Below are 18,615 nucleotides of genomic sequence, written 5' to 3'. Positions count from 1 at the left end.
CCTAATTAACCCTAATTACCCCTAATTACCCCCAGGGAGCTGACGGGTCCCCTGGTTTTATATGGGTTTATATGGGTTTATATGGGGTTATATGGATTTATATGGGGTTATATGGGGTGGTTATGGGGTCACCCCTTTAATTACCCCCTAATTACCCCTAATTAACCCTAATTAACCCTAATTACCCCCAGGGAGCTGACGGGCCCCCTGGGTTTATATGGGGTTATATGGGGTTATATGGGGTTATATGGGTTTATATGGGTTTATATGGGGTTATATGGGGTTATATGGGTTTATATGGGGTGGTTATGGGGTCACCCCTTTAATTACCCCCTAATTACCCCCTAATTACCCCTAATTACCCCTAATTAACCCTAATTACCCCCAGGGCGCTGACGGGTCCCCTGGGTTTATATGAGTTTATATGGGGTTATATGGGGTTATATGGGTTTATATGGGGTTATATGGGGTTATATGGGTTTATATGGGGTGGTTATGGGACCACCCCTTTAATTACCCCCTAATTACCCCTAATTAACCCTAATTACCCCTAATTACCCCTAATTACCCCTAATTACTCCCTAATTAACCCTAATTACCCCTAATTACCCCCAGGGAGCTGACGGGTCCCCTGGGTTTATATGAGTTTATATGGGGTTATATGGGGTTATATGGGGTGGTTATGGGGTCACCCCTTTAATTACCCCCTAATTACCCCTATTTAACCCTAATTACCCCTAATTACCCCTAATTAACCCTAATTACCCCCAGGGAGCTGACGGGTCCCCTGGTGCTCGAGGCCCCCAAGGTCCCTTTGGTGCCAAAGGGGACGATGGAACCAGAGGATTCAATGGAGCCCCCGGCCCCATCGGTCTCCAGGTCATTAATTAGCTCATTAATTAATTAGTTAATTAATTAACCTCTCCCTTCACTCATTAACTCACTCATTAACCCCCCCCTTTCATTCATTAACACCACCATTCATTCATTAACCACCTGTCATTCATTCACACATTCATGAATCACCCCCCTTATTCGTTAAGTAATTAATTAACCACCCCCTCACTCATTAATTAATTAACCAATCCCCTCTTCGTTTATTAACTAGTTAATTAATTAACCCCCCCCCTCATTCATTAACACCCCAATGACCCCCCCCCCCAATAACAATCCCCCACTAATTAACCCCCATTAACTCCTCACTAATTACCCCCCATTAACTCCTCACTAATTACCCCCCACTAATTACCCCCCAATAATAACCCCCCATTAAACCCCACTAATAACCCCCCCACACTAATTAATTACCCCCCCGACTAATAACCCCCCCATTAATAACCCTCCCAATTACCCCCCCACTAATTAACCCCCCATTAATAACCCCCCCACTAATTAACCCACTAATTACCCCCATTAATAACCCCCCCACTAATTAACCCACTAATTACCCCCCATTAATAACCCCCCCACTAATTAACCCACTAATTACCCCCCATTAATAACCCCCCACTAATTAACCCACTAATTACCCCCCATTAATAACCCCCCCACTAATTAACCCACTAATTACCCCCCATTAATAACCCCCCCACTAATTAACCCACTAATTACCCCCCATTAATAACCCCCCCACTAATTAACCCACTAATTACCCCAATTAATAACCCCCCCCACTAATTAACCCACTAATTACCCTCCATTAATAACCCCCCCACTAATTAACCCACTAATTACCCCCCATTAATAACCCCCCCACTAATTAACCCACTAATTACCCCCCATTAATAACCCCCCCACTAATTAACCCACTAATTACCCCCCATTAATAACCCCCCCACTAATTAACCCACTAATTACCCCCCATTAATAACCCCCCCACTAATTAACCCACTAATTACCCCCCATTAATAACCCCCCCACTAATTAACCCACTAATGACCCCCCCACCAATAACTCCCCACTAATTACCCCCCCATTAATAACCCCATTAATTAATTAACCCCCCCCTTCATTAATTAATTAACTCATTCATTAATTAACCTTCCTATTTCAGGGTCTTCCCGGCCCTGCAGGTGAGAAGGGAGAGACGGGGGACGGCGGCCCCATGGTGAGCGGAGACCCCCCCCCCATAATAACCCTATAGACCCCCCCCATAATAACCCTATAGACCCCCCCCCATAATAACCCTATAGACCCCCCCCATAATAACCCTATAGAGACCCCCCATAATAACCCTATAGACCCCCCCCATAATAACCCTATAGACCCCCCCCATAATAACCCTATAGACCCCCCCCATAATAACCCTATAGACCCCCCCCATATGGACCCCCCCCATAATAACCCTATAGACCCCCCCCATAATAACCCTATAGACCCCCCCCATAATAACCCTAAGACCCCCCCCATAATAACCCTATAGACCCCCCCCATAATAACCCTATAGACCCCCCCATAATAACCCTAAGACCCCCCCCATAATAACCCTATAGACCCCCCCCATAATAACCCTAAGACCCCCCCCTTGAGACCCCCCCCATAATAACCCTAAGACCCCCCCATAATAACCCTATAGACCCCCCCCTAATAACCCTATAGACCCCCCCATAATAACCCTAAGACCCCCCCCCATAATAACCCTATAGACCCCCCCCATAATAACCCTATAGACCCCCCCATAATAACCCTAAGACCCCCCCCATAATAACCCTATTAGACCCCCCCCATAATAACCCTATAGACCCCCCCCATAATAACCCTAAGACCCCCCCCCATAATAACCCTAAGACCCCCCCATAATATCCCTATAGACCCCCCCCATAATATCCCTAAGACCCCCCCCATAATATCCCTAAGACCCCCCCCATAATAACCCTAAGACCCCCCCATAATAACCCTAAGACCCCCCCCATAATATCCCTAAGACCCCCCCCATAATAACCCTAAGACCCCCCCCATAATATCCCTAAGACCCCCCCCATAATGACCCTAAGACCCCCCCCATAATAACCCTAAGACCCCCCCCCATAATATCCCTAAGACCCCCCCCATAATAACCCTAAGACCCCCCCATAATATCCCTAAGACCCCCCCCATAATAACCCTAAGACCCCCCCCATAATAACCCTAAGACCCCCCCCCATATGGACCCCCCCCCTTGGGACCCCCCCCATAATATCCCTAAGACCCCCCCATAATAACCCTAAGACCCCCCCACATATGGACCCCCCCCCTTGAGACCCCCCCCATAATAACCCTATAGACCCCCTCCATATGGACCCCCCCCCTTGGGACCCCCCCCATAATAACCCTAAGACCCCCCCAATAATAACCCTAAGACCCCCCCATATGAACCCCCCCTTGGGACCCTATAGACCCCCCCCATAATAACCCCCCCTTGGGACCCTATAGAACCCCCCATAATAACCCTATAGACCCCCCCATAATAACCCTATAGACCCCCCCCATAATAACCCTAAGACCCCCCCCATATGGACCCCCCCCTTGGACCCCCCCCATAATAACCCTATAGACCCCCCCCATAATAACCCTATAGACCCCCCCCATAATAACCCTATAGACCCCCCCCATAATAACCCTAAGACCCCCCCCATAATATCCATAAGACCCCCCCCCATATGGACCCCCCCCCTTGGGACCCCCCCCATAATAACCCTATAGACCCCCCCCAATATGGACCCCCCCCTTGGGACCCCCCCCATAATAACCCTAAGACCCCCCCCCATATGGACCCCCCCCCTTGGGACCCCCCCCATAATAACCCTATAGACCCCCCCCATATGGACCCCCCCCCTTGAGACCCCCCCCATAATAACCCTATAGACCCCCCCCATAATAACCCTATAGACCCCCCCCATAATAACCCTATAGACCCCCCCCATAATAACCCTAAGACCCCCCCCATATGGACCCCCCCCTTGGGACCCCCCCCATAATAACCCTATAGACCCCCCCCATAATAACCCTATAGACCCCCCCCATAATAACCCTAAGACCCCCCCCATAATATCCATAAGACCCCCCCCATATGGACCCCCCCCCTTGGGACCCCCCCCATAATAACCCTATAGACCCCCCCCATAATAACCCTATAGACCCCCCCCCATAATAACCCTAAGACCCCCCCCATAATAACCCTATAGACCCCCCCCATAATAACCCTATAGACCCCCCCCCATAATAACCCTAAGACCCCCCCCATAATATCCCTAAGACCCCCCCCCCATAATAACCCTAAGACCCCCCCCATATGGACCCCCCCTTGGGACCCTATAGACCCCCCCCATAATAACCCTATAGACCCCCCCCATAATAACCCTATAGACCCCCCCATAATAACCCTATAGACCCCCCCATAATAACCCTAAGACCCCCCCCAATATGGACCCCCCACCTTGGGACCCCCCCCATAATATCCCTAAGACCCCCCCCATAATATCCCTAAGACCCCCCCCCATAATAACCCTATAGACCCCCCCCATAATAACCCTATAGACCCCCCCCATAATAACCCTATAGACCCCCCCCCATAATAACCCTATAGACCCCCCCCATAATAACCCTAAGACCCCCCCCATAATAACCCTATAGACCCCCCCATAATAACCCTAAGACCCCCCCCATATGGACCCCCCCCCCTTGGGACCCCCCCCATAATAACCCTATAGACCCTCCCCATATGGACCCCCCCCCTTGAGACCCCCCCCATAATAACCCTAAGACCCCCCCCATAATATCCCTAAGACCCCCCCCATAATAACCCTAAGACCCCCCCCCATATGGACCCCCCCCCTTGGGACCCCCCCCATAATAACCCTATAGACCCCCCCCCATAATAACCCTATAGACCCCCCCCATAATAACCCTAAGACCCCCCCCATAATAACCCTATAGACCCCCCATAATAACCCTAAGACCCCCCCCATATGGACCCCCCCCCCTTGGGACCCCCCCCATAATAACCCTATAGACCCTCCCCATATGGACCCCCCCCCTTGAGACCCCCCCCATAATAACCCTAAGACCCCCCCCATAATATCCCTAAGACCCCCCCCCATAATAACCCTATAGACCCCCCCCATAATAACCCTAAGACCCCCCCCCATATGGACCCCCCCTTGGGACCCTATAGACCCCCCCCATAATAACCCTATAGACCCCCCCCATAATAACCCTATAGACCCCCCCCATAATAACCCTATAGACCCCCCCATAATAACCCTAAGACCCCCCCCAATATGGACCCCCCACCTTGGGACCCCCCCCATAATATCCCTAAGACCCCCCCCATAATATCCCTAAGACCCCCCCCCATAATAACCCTATAGACCCCCCCCATAATAACCCTATAGACCCCCCCATAATAACCCTATAGACCCCCCCCCATAATAACCCTATAGACCCCCCCCATAATAACCCTAAGACCCCCCCCATAATAACCCTATAGACCCCCCCATAATAACCCTAAGACCCCCCCCATATGGACCCCCCCCCCTTGGGACCCCCCCCATAATAACCCTATAGACCCCTCCCCATATGGACCCCCCCCCTTGAGACCCCCCCCATAATAACCCTAAGACCCCCCCATAATATCCCTAAGACCCCCCCCATAATAACCCTAAGACCCCCCCCCATATGGACCCCCCCCCTTGGGACCCCCCCCATAATAACCCTATAGACCCCCCCCCATAATAACCCTATAGACCCCCCCCATAATAACCCTAAGACCCCCCCCCATAATAACCCTATAGACCCCCCCATAATAACCCTAAGACCCCCCCCATATGGACCCCCCCCCTTGGGACCCCCCCCATAATAACCCTATAGACCCTCCCCATATGGACCCCCCCCCTTGAGACCCCCCCCATAATAACCCTAAGACCCCCCCCATAATATCCCTAAGACCCCCCCCCATAATAACCCTATAGACCCCCCCCATAATAACCCTAAGACCCCCCCCATATGGACCCCCCCCCCTTGGGACCCCCCCCATAATAACCCTAAGACACCCCCCATAATAACCCTAAGACCCCCCCCATAATAACCCTAAGACCCCCCCATAATATCCCTAAGACCCCCCCATATGAACCCCCCCTTGGGACCCCCCCCATAATATCCCTAAGACCCCCCCCATAATAACCCTAAGACCCCCCCCCATAATAACCCTAAGACCCCCCCCATAATATCCCTAAGACCCCCCCATAATAAACCTAAGACCCCCCCCATAATAACCCTAAGACCCCCCCCATAATAACCCTATAGACCCCCCCATAATAACCCTATAGACCCCCCCATAATAACCCTATAGACCCCCCCCATAATAACCCTATAGACCCCCCCCCATAATAACCCTAAGACCCCCCCCCATAATATCCCTAAGACCCCCCCCCATAATAACCCTATAGACCCCCCCCATAATAACCCTAAGACCCCCCCCCATAATAACCCTAAGACCCCCCCCATAATAACCCTATAGACCCCCCCCCATAATAACCCTATAGACCCCCCCCATAATAACCCTAAGACCCCCCCTCATAATAACCCTAAGACCCCCCCATAATAACCCTAAGACCCCCTTCATAATATCCCTAAGACCCCCCCATAATAACCCTATAGACCCCCCATATGGACCCCCCCCCTTGAGACCCCCCCCATAATAACCCTATAGACCCCCCCCATATGGACCCCCCCCTGAGACCCCCCCCATAATAACCCTATAGACCCCCCCCATAATAACCCTAAGACCCCCCCCCATAATATCCCTAAGACCCCCCCCATAATAACCCTAAGACCCCCCCCCATATGAACCCCCCCTTGAGACCCCCCCCATAATATCCATAAGACCCCCCCATAATAACCCTAAGACCCCCCCCCTTGAGACCCCCCCCATAATATCCCTAAGACCCCCCCCATAATAACCCTAAGACCCCCCCATAATAACCCTAAGACCCCCCCATATGAACCCCCCCTTGAGACCCCCCCCCATAATAACCCTAAGACCCCCCCCATATGAACCCCCCCTTGAGACCCCCCCATAATAACCCTAAGACCCCCCCCATAATAACCCTAAGACCCCCCCCATAATAACCCTATAGACCCCCCCATAATAACCCTAAGACCCCCCCCATATGAACCCCCCCCCTTGAGACCCCCCCCATAATAACCCTAAGACCCCCCCATAATAACCCTAAGACCCCCCCCATAATAACCCTAAGACCCCCCCCATAATAACCCTATAGACCCCCCCCATAATAACCCTAAGACCCCCCCAATAATAACCCTAAGACCCCCCCCCATATGGACCCCACCCCTTGGGACCCCCCCCATAATAACCCTATAGACACCCCCCATAATAACCCTAAGACCCCCCCCATAATAACCCTATAGACCCCCCCCCATAATAACCCTATAGACCCCCCCCATAATAACCCTATAGACCCCCCCCATAATAACCCTAAGACCCCCCCATAATAACCCTATAGACCCCCCCCATAATAACCCTATAGACCCTCCCCATATGGACCCCCCCCCTTGAGACCCCCCCCATAATATCCCTAAGACCCCCCCCATAATAACCCTAAGACCCCCCCCATAATAACCCTATAGACCCCCCCCATATGGACCCCCCCCTTGGGACCCCCCCATAATAACTCTAAGACCCCCCCCATAATAACCCTATAGACCCCCCCCAATATGGACCCCCCCCTTGGGACCCCCCCCATAATAACCCTAAGACCCCCCCATAATAACCCTAAGACCCCCCCCAGTATGGACCCCCCCCCTTGGGACCCCCCCCATAATAACCCTAAGACCCCCCCATAATAACCCTATAGACCCCCCCCATAATAACCCTAAGACCCCCCCCCATATGGACCCCCCCCCTTGGGACCCCCCCCATAATAACCCTAAGACCCCCCCCATAAATAACCCTAAGACCCCCCCCCCTTGGGACCCCCCCATAATAACCTTAAGACCCCCCCCATAATAACCCTATAGACCCCCCCCATAATAACCCTATAGACCCCCCCATAATAACCCTAAGACCCCCCCCATAATAACCCTAAGACCCCCCCCCATAATAACCCTAAGACCCCCCCCATAATATCCCTAAGACCCCCCCATAATAACCCTAAGACCCCCCCCATAATAACCCTAAGACCCCCCCCATAATAACCCTATAGACCCCCCCCATAATAACCCTATAGACCCCCCCCATAATAACCCTATAGACCCCCCCATAATAACCCTAAGACCCCCCCCCATAATAACCCTATAGACCCCCCCCATATGGACCCCACCCCTGGGACCCCCCCCATAATAACCCTATAGACCCCCCCCATAATAACCCTATAGACCCCCCCCATAATATCCCTAAGACCCCCCCCATAATAACCCTAAGACCCCCCCATAATAACCCTATAGACCCCCCCCATAATAACCCTAAGACCCCCCCCCCATATGGACCCCCCCCCTTGGGACACCCCCCATAATAACCCTATAGACCCCCCCCATAATAACCCTAAGACCCCCCCATAATAACCCTAAGACCCCCCCCATAATAACCCTAAGACCCCCCCCATATGGACCCCCCCATAATAACCCTATAGACCCCCCCCATAATAACCCTATAGACCCCCCCCATAATAACCCTAAGACCCCCCCCTTGGGACCCCCCCCATAATAACCCTAAGACCCCCCCCATAATAACCCTATAGACCCCCCCCATAATAACCCTAAGACCCCCCCCAATATGGGACCCCCCCCCTTGGGACCCCCCCCATACTAACCCTAAGACCCCCCCATAATAACCCTAAGACCCCCCCCCATAATATCCCTAAGACCCCCCCCATATGAACCCCCCCTTGGGACCCTATAGACCCCCCCCATAATAACCCTAAGACCCCCCCCATAATAACCCTAAGACCCCCCCCATAATAACCCTATAGACCCCCCCCCATAATAACCCTAAGACCCCCCCCTTGGGACCCCCCCATAATAACCCTAAGACACCCCCCATAATAACCCTATAGACCCCCCCCATAATATCCCTAAGACCCCCCCCATATGGACCCCACCCTTGGGACCCCCCCCATAATAACCCTAAGACCCCCCCCCATAATAACCCTAAGACCCCCCCATAATAACCCTATAGACCCCCCCCATAATATTTCTAAGACCCCCCCATAATATCCCTAAGACCCCCCCCATAATAACCCTAAGACCCCCCCCATATGGACCCCCCCCCTTGGGACCCCCTCCATAATAATCCTAAGACCCCCCCCATAATAACCCTATAGACCCCCCCCATAATAACCCTAAGACCCCCCCCATATGAACCCCCCCCATAATAACCCTAAGACCCCCCCCCATAATATCCCTAAGACCCCCCCCATAAATAACCCTAAGACCCCCCCCCATAATATCCCTAAGACCCCCCCCCATATGAACCCCCCCTTGGGACCCTATAGACCCCCCCCATAATAACCCTAAGACCCCCCCCATATGAAACCCCCCCCCCCCATTTTTAGGGTCCCCCCGGACCCCCCGGACCCCGAGGACCAGCCGGACCTTCAGGAGCTGATGTGAGTCACCCCATATAACCCCATATAACCCCATATAACCCCATAGAACCCCATAGAACCCCATGATAAACCCATATAACCCCATAGAACCCCATAGAACCCCATAGAACCCCATATCCCCCCATATAACCCCATATAACCCCATATAACCCCATATAACCCCATATCCCCCCATATAACCCCATATATACCCCATATCCCCCATATAACCCCATATAACCCCATATAACCCCATATCCCCCCATATCCCCCCATATCCCCCCATATAACCCCATATATCCCCATATATCCCCATTAAAGAACCCCATTGATCCCAGATCCACAAATATCCCCATCCCCCATTAACAACCCCATATACCCCATATCACACATATACATATCATATACCCCATATAACCCCATATAACCCCATATAACCCCCATATAACCCCATATAACCCCATATAAACCCATATAATTTAACCATATTTACCATATGAACCCATATACCCAACCCCATATATCTATCACCCCATATAACCCCATATAACCCCATATCCCCCATATAACCCCATATAACCCCAATATAACCCCATATATATAACCCCATATTAACCCCATATAACCCCATATCCCCCCATATAACCCCATATAAACCATATAACCCCATATAACCCCATATCACCCCATATAACCCCATATACCCCATATAACCCCATATCCCCCCATATAACCCCATATAACCCCATATCCCCCCTTATAACCCCATATAACCCCATATCCCCCCATATAACCCCATATAACCCCATATAACCCCATATAACCCCATATAACCCCCATATAACCCCATATAACCCCATATAACCCCATATAACCCCCATATAACCCCATATAACCCCATATAACCCCATATAACCCCATATAACCCCATATAACCCCATATCCCCCCATATCCCCCCATATAACCCCATATAACCCCATATAACCCCATATAACCCCATATCCCCCCATATAACCCCATATAACCCCATATAACCCCATATCCCCCCATATAACCCCATATAACCCCATATCCCCCCATATAACCCCATATAACCCCATATAACCCCATATAACCCCATATCCCCCCATATAACCCCATATAACCCCATATCCCCCCATATAACCCCATATCCCCCCATATAACCCCATATAACCCCATATAACCCCATATAACCCCATATAACCCCATATAACCCCATATAACCCCATATAACCCCATATCCCCCCATATAACCCCATATAACCCCATATAACCCCATATAACCCCATATCCCCCCATATAACCCCATATCCCCCCATATAACCCCATATAACCCCATATAACCCCATATAACCCCATATAACCCCATATAACCCCCATATAACCCCATATCCCCCCATATAACCCCATATAACCCCATATAACCCCATATAACCCCATATAACCCCATATCCCCCCATATAACCCCATATAACCCCATATAACCCCATATCCCCCCATATAACCCCATATAACCCCATATAACCCCATATAACCCCATATAACCCCATACAACCCCATATAACCCCATATAACCCCATATAACCCCATATAACCCCATATAACCCCATATCCCCCCATATAACCCCATATAACCCCATATAACCCCATATCCCTCCATATAACCCCATATCCCCCCATATAACCCCGTATAACCCCATATAACCCCATATAACCCCATATAACCCCATATCCCCCCATATCCCCCCATATAACCCCATATAACCCCATATAACCCCATATAACCCCACAGGGACCACAGGGACCCCCAGGGGGGGTCGGCAACTTGGGGCCACCAGGAGAGAAGGTGGGTTAACCATGGGTTAGTTAACCATGGGTGGGTTAACCATGGGTTAGTTAACCATGGGTTTGTTATGGGGGGGTCATTGGTTAATGAGGGCTGGTTAACTATGGGTTGGTTAAGCATGGGTTGGTTAACCATGGGTTAGTTTACCATGGGTTAGTTAACCATGGGTTAGTTAACTATGGGTTGGTTAACCATGGGTTAGTTAACCATGGGTTTGTTATGGGGGGGTCATTGGTTAATGAGGGCTGGTTAACTATGGGTTGGTTAACGAGGGGTGGGTTAACCATGGGTTGGTTAAGGGGGGGTGGGTTAACCATGGGTTGGTTATGGGAGGGGGGGTTAACCATGGGTTGGTTAAGGAGGGGTAGGTTAACCATGGGTTGGTTAAGGAGGGGTTGGTTAACCATGGGTTGGTTAAGGGGGAGTGGGTTAACCATGGGTTGGTTAAGGAGGGGTTGGTTAACCATGGGTTGGTTATCCATGGGTTAGTTAACCATGGGTTGGTTATGGGGGGGTGCATTGGTTAATGAGGGCTGGTTAACTATGGGTTGGTTAAGGAGGGGTTGGTTAAGCATGGGTTGGTTAACAATGGGTGGGTTATGGGGGGGTGTTGGTTAATGAGGGCTGGTTAACCATGGGTTGGTTAAGGGGGAGTGGGTTAACCATGGGTTGGTTAACAAGGGGTGGGTTAACTATGGGTTGGTTATGGGGGGGGGTTAACCATGGGTTGGTTATGGGAGGGTGGGTTAACCATGGGTTGGTTATGGGGGGGTGCATTGGTTAATGAGGGCTGGTTAACTATGGGTGGGTTAACCATGGGTTAGTTAACCATAGGTTAGTTAACCATGGGTTAGTTAACTATGGGTTGGTTAACCATGGGTTGGTTAACCATGGGTTAGTTAACCATGGGTTGGTTATGGGGGGGGTTTAACCTTGGGTTGGTTAACCATGGGTTAGTTAACCATGGGTGGGTTAACCATGGGTTAGTTAACCATGGGTGGGTTAACCATGGGTGGGTTAACTATTGGTTGGTTATGGGGGGGTTGGTTAACCATGGGTTGGTTATGGGGGGGTGCATTGGTTAATGAGGGCTGGTTAACTATGGGTTGGTTATGGGGGGGGGGGTTAACCATGGGTTGGTTATGGGGGGTGGGTTAACCATGGGTTGGTTATGGGGGGGGTTAACCATGGGTTGGTTAACCATGGGTGGGTTAATGAGGAGTGGATTAACTATGGGTTGGTTAAGGAGGGGTTGGTTAACCATGGGTTGGTTATGGGGGGGGTGGGTTAACCATGGGTTGGTTAAGGAGGGGTTGGTTAACCATGGGTTGGTTATGGGAGGGTGGGTTAACCATGGGTTGGTTATGGGGGGGTGCATTGGTTAATGAGGGCTGGTTAACTATGGGTTGGTTAAGCATGGGTTGGTTAACCATGGGTGGGTTAATGAGGAGTGGATTAACTATGGGTTGGTTAACGAGGGGTGGGTTAACCATGGGTTGGTTAAGGGGGAGTGGGTTAAACATGGGTTGGTTAAGGAGGAGTGGGTTAACCATGGGTTGGTTAAGGAGGGGTTGGTTAACCATGGGTTGGTTATGGGGGGGGTTAACCATGGGTTGGTTAACCATGGGTGGGTTAATGAGGAGTGGGTTAACCATGGGTTAGTTAAGGGGGAGTGGTTTAAACATGGGTTGGTTAACTATGGGTTGGTTAAAGGGGGGGTGGGTTTGTTAAGCTTGGATGGGTTGGTTAAGTTGGGATGGGTTGGTTAAGGGGGTTAGGATGGGTTAGTTAAGTCAGGGTGGGTTGGTTAAGCTGGGATGGGTTGGTTAAGCCAGGATGCGTTGGTTATATGGGCTGGTTAAGCCGGGATGGGTTGGTTATGTGGGTTGGTTAAGGCAGGATGGGTTAGTTAAGTGGGTTGGTTAAGCTGGGATGGGTTGGTTATATGGATTGGTTAATACAGGATGGGTTAGTTAAGTGGGTTGGTTAAGCCAGGATGGGTTGGTTAAGCTGGGTTGGGTTGGTTATATGGGTTGGTTAAGCTGGGATGGGCTGGTTAAGCCAGGATGGGTTGGTTAAGCCGGGATGGGTTGGTTATATGGGTTGGTTAAGCCGGGATGGGTTAGTTATATGGGTTGGTTAAGGCAGGATGGGTTAGTTAAGCTGGGTTGGGTTAGTTATATGGGTTGGTTAAGGCAGGATGGGTTAGTTAAGCTGGGATGGGTTGGTTATGTGGGCTGGTTAAGCCAGGATGGGTTGGTTAAGCTGGGATGGGTTGGTTAAGCCAAGATGCGTTGGTTATATGGGCTGGTTAAGCCGGTATGGGTTGGTTATGCGGGTTGGTTAAGGTAGGATGGGTTAGTTAAGTGGGTTGATTAAGCCGGGATGGGTTAGTTAAACTGGGTTGGGTTGGTTATATGGGCTGGTTAAGCCGGGATGGGTTGGTTAAGCTGGGATGGGTTGGTTATGTGGGCTGGTTAAGGCAGGATGGGTTAGTTAAGCTGGGATGGGTTAGTTAAGCTGGGATGGGTTGGTTATATGGGTTGGTTAAGCCAGGTTAACTTAATCCTCTTATAGGGTGAGCCTGGAGAGCCGGGAACACCAGGGATTCAGGGCGAACCGGGGATCAAGGTGAGCAGCTATGGGGCAAAAAACCCCATAGATGGGCCCTATAAGTGCACTTATGGGGCACCCACCCCATAGATGGGCCCTTTGGGTTCACTTATGGGGCACTTATGGGGCACCCACCCTATAGGGCCCACGTGGGGATCGGGGTGAGAAGGGTGAGGCTGGAGCTGCTGGTGTTGCGGGACCCCCGGGGGGCAAAGGACCCCCAGGAGATGACGGCCCTAAAGGAAACCCCGTAAGTATGGGGGGGGGTGGGGGGGGAGACCCCAAAATTGGGCAGATTTGGGGTTTTTTAGGGGGGGAGACCCCCATAATGGGGCTGATATGGGGTTTTTTAGGGGGGGAGACCCCCATATTGGGGCTGTTTTGTGGCTTTTTGGGGTGGGAGACCCCCATAATGGGGTCAATTGGGGGTTTTTATGGGGTGGGATGGGGGGGGGAGACCCCAAATTGGGGCTGATTTGGGGTCTATTGGGGTGGGAGACCCCCATAATGGGGCTGATTTGGGGCTTTTTGGGGTGGGAGACCCCCATATTGGGGCTGTTTTGGGGTATTTTGGGGTGGGAGACCCCCATATTGGGGCTGATTTGGGGTATTTTGGGGTGAGAGACCCCCATATTGGGGTTATTTGGGGTGGGAGACCCCCATATTGGGGCTGATTTGGGGCTTTTTGGGGTGGGAGACCCCCATATTGGGGTTATTTGGGGTGGGAGACCCCCATAATGGGGTCAATTGGGGTTTTTTATGGGGTAGGATGGGGGGGGAGACCCCAAAATGGGGCTGATTTGGGGTATTTTGGGGGTGGGAGACCCCCATAATGGGGCAGATTTGGGGCTTTTTGGGGTGGGAGACCCCCATATTGGGGCTGATTTGGGGTTTTTTGGGGTGGGAGACCCCCATATTGGGGCTGATTTGGGGTATTTTGGGGTGGGAGACCCCCATATTGGGGCTGATTTGGGGTTTTTTGGGGTGGGAGACCCCCATAATGGGGTTATTTGGGGTGGGAGACCCCCATATTGGGGCTGATTTGGGGCTTTTTGGGGTGGGAGACCCCCATATTGGGGTTATTTGGGGTGGGAGACCCCCATATTGGGGCTGATTTGGGGCTTTTTGGGGTGGGAGACCCCCATATTGGGGCTGATTTGGGGTATTTTGGGGTGGGAGACCCCCATATTGGGGCTGATTTGGGGTTTTTTAGGGGTGGGAGACCCCCATATTGGGGCTGATTTGGGGCTTTTTGGGGTGGGAGACCCCCATATTGGGGCTGATTTGGGGTATTTTGGGGTGGGAGACCCCCATAATGGGGCTGATTTGGGGTATTTTGGGGTGGGAGACCCCCATATTGGGGCTTTTTGGGGTGGGAGACCCCCATATTGGGGCTGATTTGGGGCTTTTAGGGGTGGGAGACCCCCATATTGGGGCTGATTTGGGGCTTTTTGGGGTCGGAGACCCCCATATTGGGGTTATTTGGGGTGGGAGACCCCCATATTGGGGTCAATTGGGGGGTTTTATGGGGTGAGATGGGGGGAGAGACCCCAAAATGGGGCTGATTTGGGGCTTTTTGGGGTGAGAGACCCCCATATTGGGGCTGATTTGGGGTATTTTGGGGTGGGAGACCCCCATATTGGGGTTATTTGGGGTGGGAGACCCCCATAATGGGGTCAATTGGGGGGTTTTATGGGATGAGATGGGGGGGAGACCCCAAAATGGGGCTGATTTGGGGTATTTTGGGGTGGGAGACCCCCATATTGGGGCTGATTTGGGGCTTTTTGGGGTGGGAGACCCCCATAATGGGGTTATTTGGGGTGGGAGACCCCCATATTGGGGCTGATTTGGGGTATTTTGGGGTGGGAGACCCCCATATTGGGGCTGATTTGGGGCTTTTTAGGGTGGGAGACCCCCATATTGGGGCTGATTTGGGGCTTTTTGGGGTGGGAGACCCCCATAATGGGGTTATTTGGGGTGGGAGACCCCCATATTGGGGCTGATTTGGGGTCTATTGGGGTGGGAGACCCCCATATTGGGGCTGATTTGGGGTATTTTGGGGTGGGAGACCCCCATAATGGGGCTGATTTGGGGTATTTTGGGGTGGGAGACCCCCATATTGGGGTTATTTGGGGTGGGAGACCCCCATAATGGGGTCAATTGGGGGTTTTTATGGGGTGGGATGGGGGGGGGAGACCCCAAAATGGGGCTGATTTGGGGTATTTTGGGGTGGGAGACCCCCATATTGGGGCTGATTTGGGGCTTTTTGGGGTGGGAGACCCCCATAATGGGGTTATTTGGGGTGGGAGACCCCCATAATGGGGTCAATTGAGGGTTTTTATGGGGTGAGATGGGGGGGGAGACCCCATATTGGGGCTGATTTGGGGTATTTTGGGGTGGGAGACCCCCATATTGGGGCTGATTTGGGGCTTTTTGGGGGGGGAGACCCCCATATTGGGGCTGATTTGGGGCTTTTTGGGGTGAGAGACCCCCATAATGGGGCTGATTTGGGGTATTTTGGGGTGGGAGACCCCCATATTGGGGCTGATTTGGGGTCTATTGGGGGGGGATACCCCCATAATGGGGCTGATTTGGGGCTTTTTGGGGGTGAGAGACCCCCATATTGGGGTTATTTGGGGTGGGAGACCCCCATATTGGGGCTGATTTGGGGTCTATTGGGGTGGGAGACCCCCATATTGGGGCTGATTTGGGGTATTTTGGGGGTGGGAGACCCCCATATTGGGGCTGATTTGGGGTATTTTGGGGTGGGAGACCCCCATATTGGGGTTATTTGGGGTGGGAGACCCCCATAATGGGGCTGATTTGGGGTATTTTGGGGTGGGAGACCCCCATATTGGGGTTATTTGGGGTGGGAGACCCCCATATTGGGGCTGATTTGGGGTATTTTGGGGGTGGGAGACCCCCATAATGGGGCTGATTTGGGGTATTTTGGGGTGGGAGACCCCCATATTGGGGTTATTTGGGGCTTTTTGGGGTGGGAGACCCCCATATTGGGGTTGATTTGGGGTTATTTGGGGTGGGAGACCCCCATATTGGGGTTATTTGGGACTTTTTGGGGTGGGAGACCCCCATAATGGGGCTGATTTGGGGTCTATTGGGGGTGGGAGACCCCCATATTGGGGTTATTTGGGGTGGGAGACCCCCATAATGGGGTCAATTGGGGGATTTTATGGGGTGGGATGGGGGGGGAGACCCCAAAATGGGGCTGATTTGGGGTATTTTGGGGTGGGAGACCCCCATATTGGGGCTGATTTGGGGTCTATTGGGGTTGGAGACCCCCATAATGGGGCTGATTTGGGGTATTTTGGGGTGGGAGACCCCCATATTGGGGTTATTTGGGGTGGGAGACCCCCATATTGGGGCTGATTTGGGGTTATTTAGGGGGGGGAGACCCCCATATTGGGGTTATTTGGGGTGGGAGACCCCCATAATGGGGTCAATTGGGGGTTTTTATGGGGTGGGATGGGGGGGGAGACCCCATAATGGGGCTGATTTGGGGTTATTTGGGGTGGGAGACCCCCATATTGGGGCTGATTTGGGTCATTTTGGGGGTGGGAGACCCCCATATTGGGGCTGATTTGGGGTTTTTAGGGTGGGAGACCCCCATATTGGGGCTGATTTGGGGCTTTTTGGGGTGGGAGACCCCCATATTGGGGCTGATTTGGGGTTATTTGGGGTGGGAGACCCCCATATTGGGGTTATTTGGGGGGGGAGACCCCCATATTGGGGCTGATTTGGGGCTTTTTGGGGTGGGAGACCCCCATATTGGGGCTGTTTTGGGGTTATTTGGGGGTGGGAGACCCCCATAATGGGGCTGATTTGGGGTATTTTGGGGGTGGGAGATCCCCCTATTGGGGCTGATTTGGGGTTATTTGGGGTGGGAGACCCCCATATTGGGGTTATTTGGGGTGGGAGACCCCCATATTGGGGCTGATTTGGGGCTTTTTGGGGTGGGAGACCCCCATAATGGGGTTATTTGGGGTGGGAGACCCCCATAATGGGGTTATTTGGGGTGGGAGACCCCCATATTGGGGTTATTTGGGGTGGGAGACCCCCATAATGGGGTCAATTGGGGGTTTTTATGGGGTGGGATGGGGGGGGGAGACCCCCATATTGGGGCTTTTGGGGGGGGAGACCCCCATATTGGGGCTGATTTCGGGTATTTTGGGGGTGGGAGACCCCCATAATGGGGCTGATTTGGGGCTTTTTGGGGTGGGAGACCCCCATATTGGGGCAGATTTGGGGTATTTTGGGGTGGGAGACCCCCATATTGGGGCTGATTTGGGGTTTTTGGGGTGGGAGACCCCCAAATTGGGGCTGATTTGGGGCTTTTTGGGGTGGGAGACCCCCATATTGGGGTTATTTGGGGTGGGAGACCCCCATATTGGGGCTGATTTGGGGTATTTTGGGGGTGGGAGACCCCCATAATGGGGCTGATTTGGGGTCTATTGGGGTGGGAGACCCCCATATTGGGGTTATTTGGGGTGGGAGACCCCCATAATGGGGCTGATTTGGGGTATTTTGGGGTGAGA

General features: G+C 52.2%; 1 protein-coding gene across 1 annotated transcript in view; it reads left to right on the top strand.

Moving 5' to 3' along the window:
• Window positions 1-776: 776 nt before the first annotated feature.
• LOC146750970 (uncharacterized) overlaps window positions 777-18,615 on the top strand; it is a 35,652-nt gene continuing 17,813 nt past the window's right edge. Inside the window, exons 1-6 of the mRNA XM_085535886.1 lie at window positions 777-879; window positions 2,054-2,107; window positions 9,549-9,602; window positions 11,396-11,449; window positions 14,027-14,080; window positions 14,205-14,312. Of these exons, the coding sequence (XP_085392012.1) occupies window positions 2,105-2,107; window positions 9,549-9,602; window positions 11,396-11,449; window positions 14,027-14,080; window positions 14,205-14,312 (273 nt within the window). The 5' untranslated portion in view covers window positions 777-879; window positions 2,054-2,104. The remainder of the gene's footprint in view (window positions 880-2,053; window positions 2,108-9,548; window positions 9,603-11,395; window positions 11,450-14,026; window positions 14,081-14,204; window positions 14,313-18,615) is intronic.

Source organism: Coturnix japonica, unplaced genomic scaffold (assembly GCF_054131305.1).
Source record: "Coturnix japonica strain WE unplaced genomic scaffold, WE-NBRP24 Scf213, whole genome shotgun sequence".
NCBI classification, from domain to species: domain Eukaryota; kingdom Metazoa; phylum Chordata; class Aves; order Galliformes; family Phasianidae; genus Coturnix; species Coturnix japonica.
This window is presented reverse-complemented; position numbering and strand designations above follow the sequence as displayed.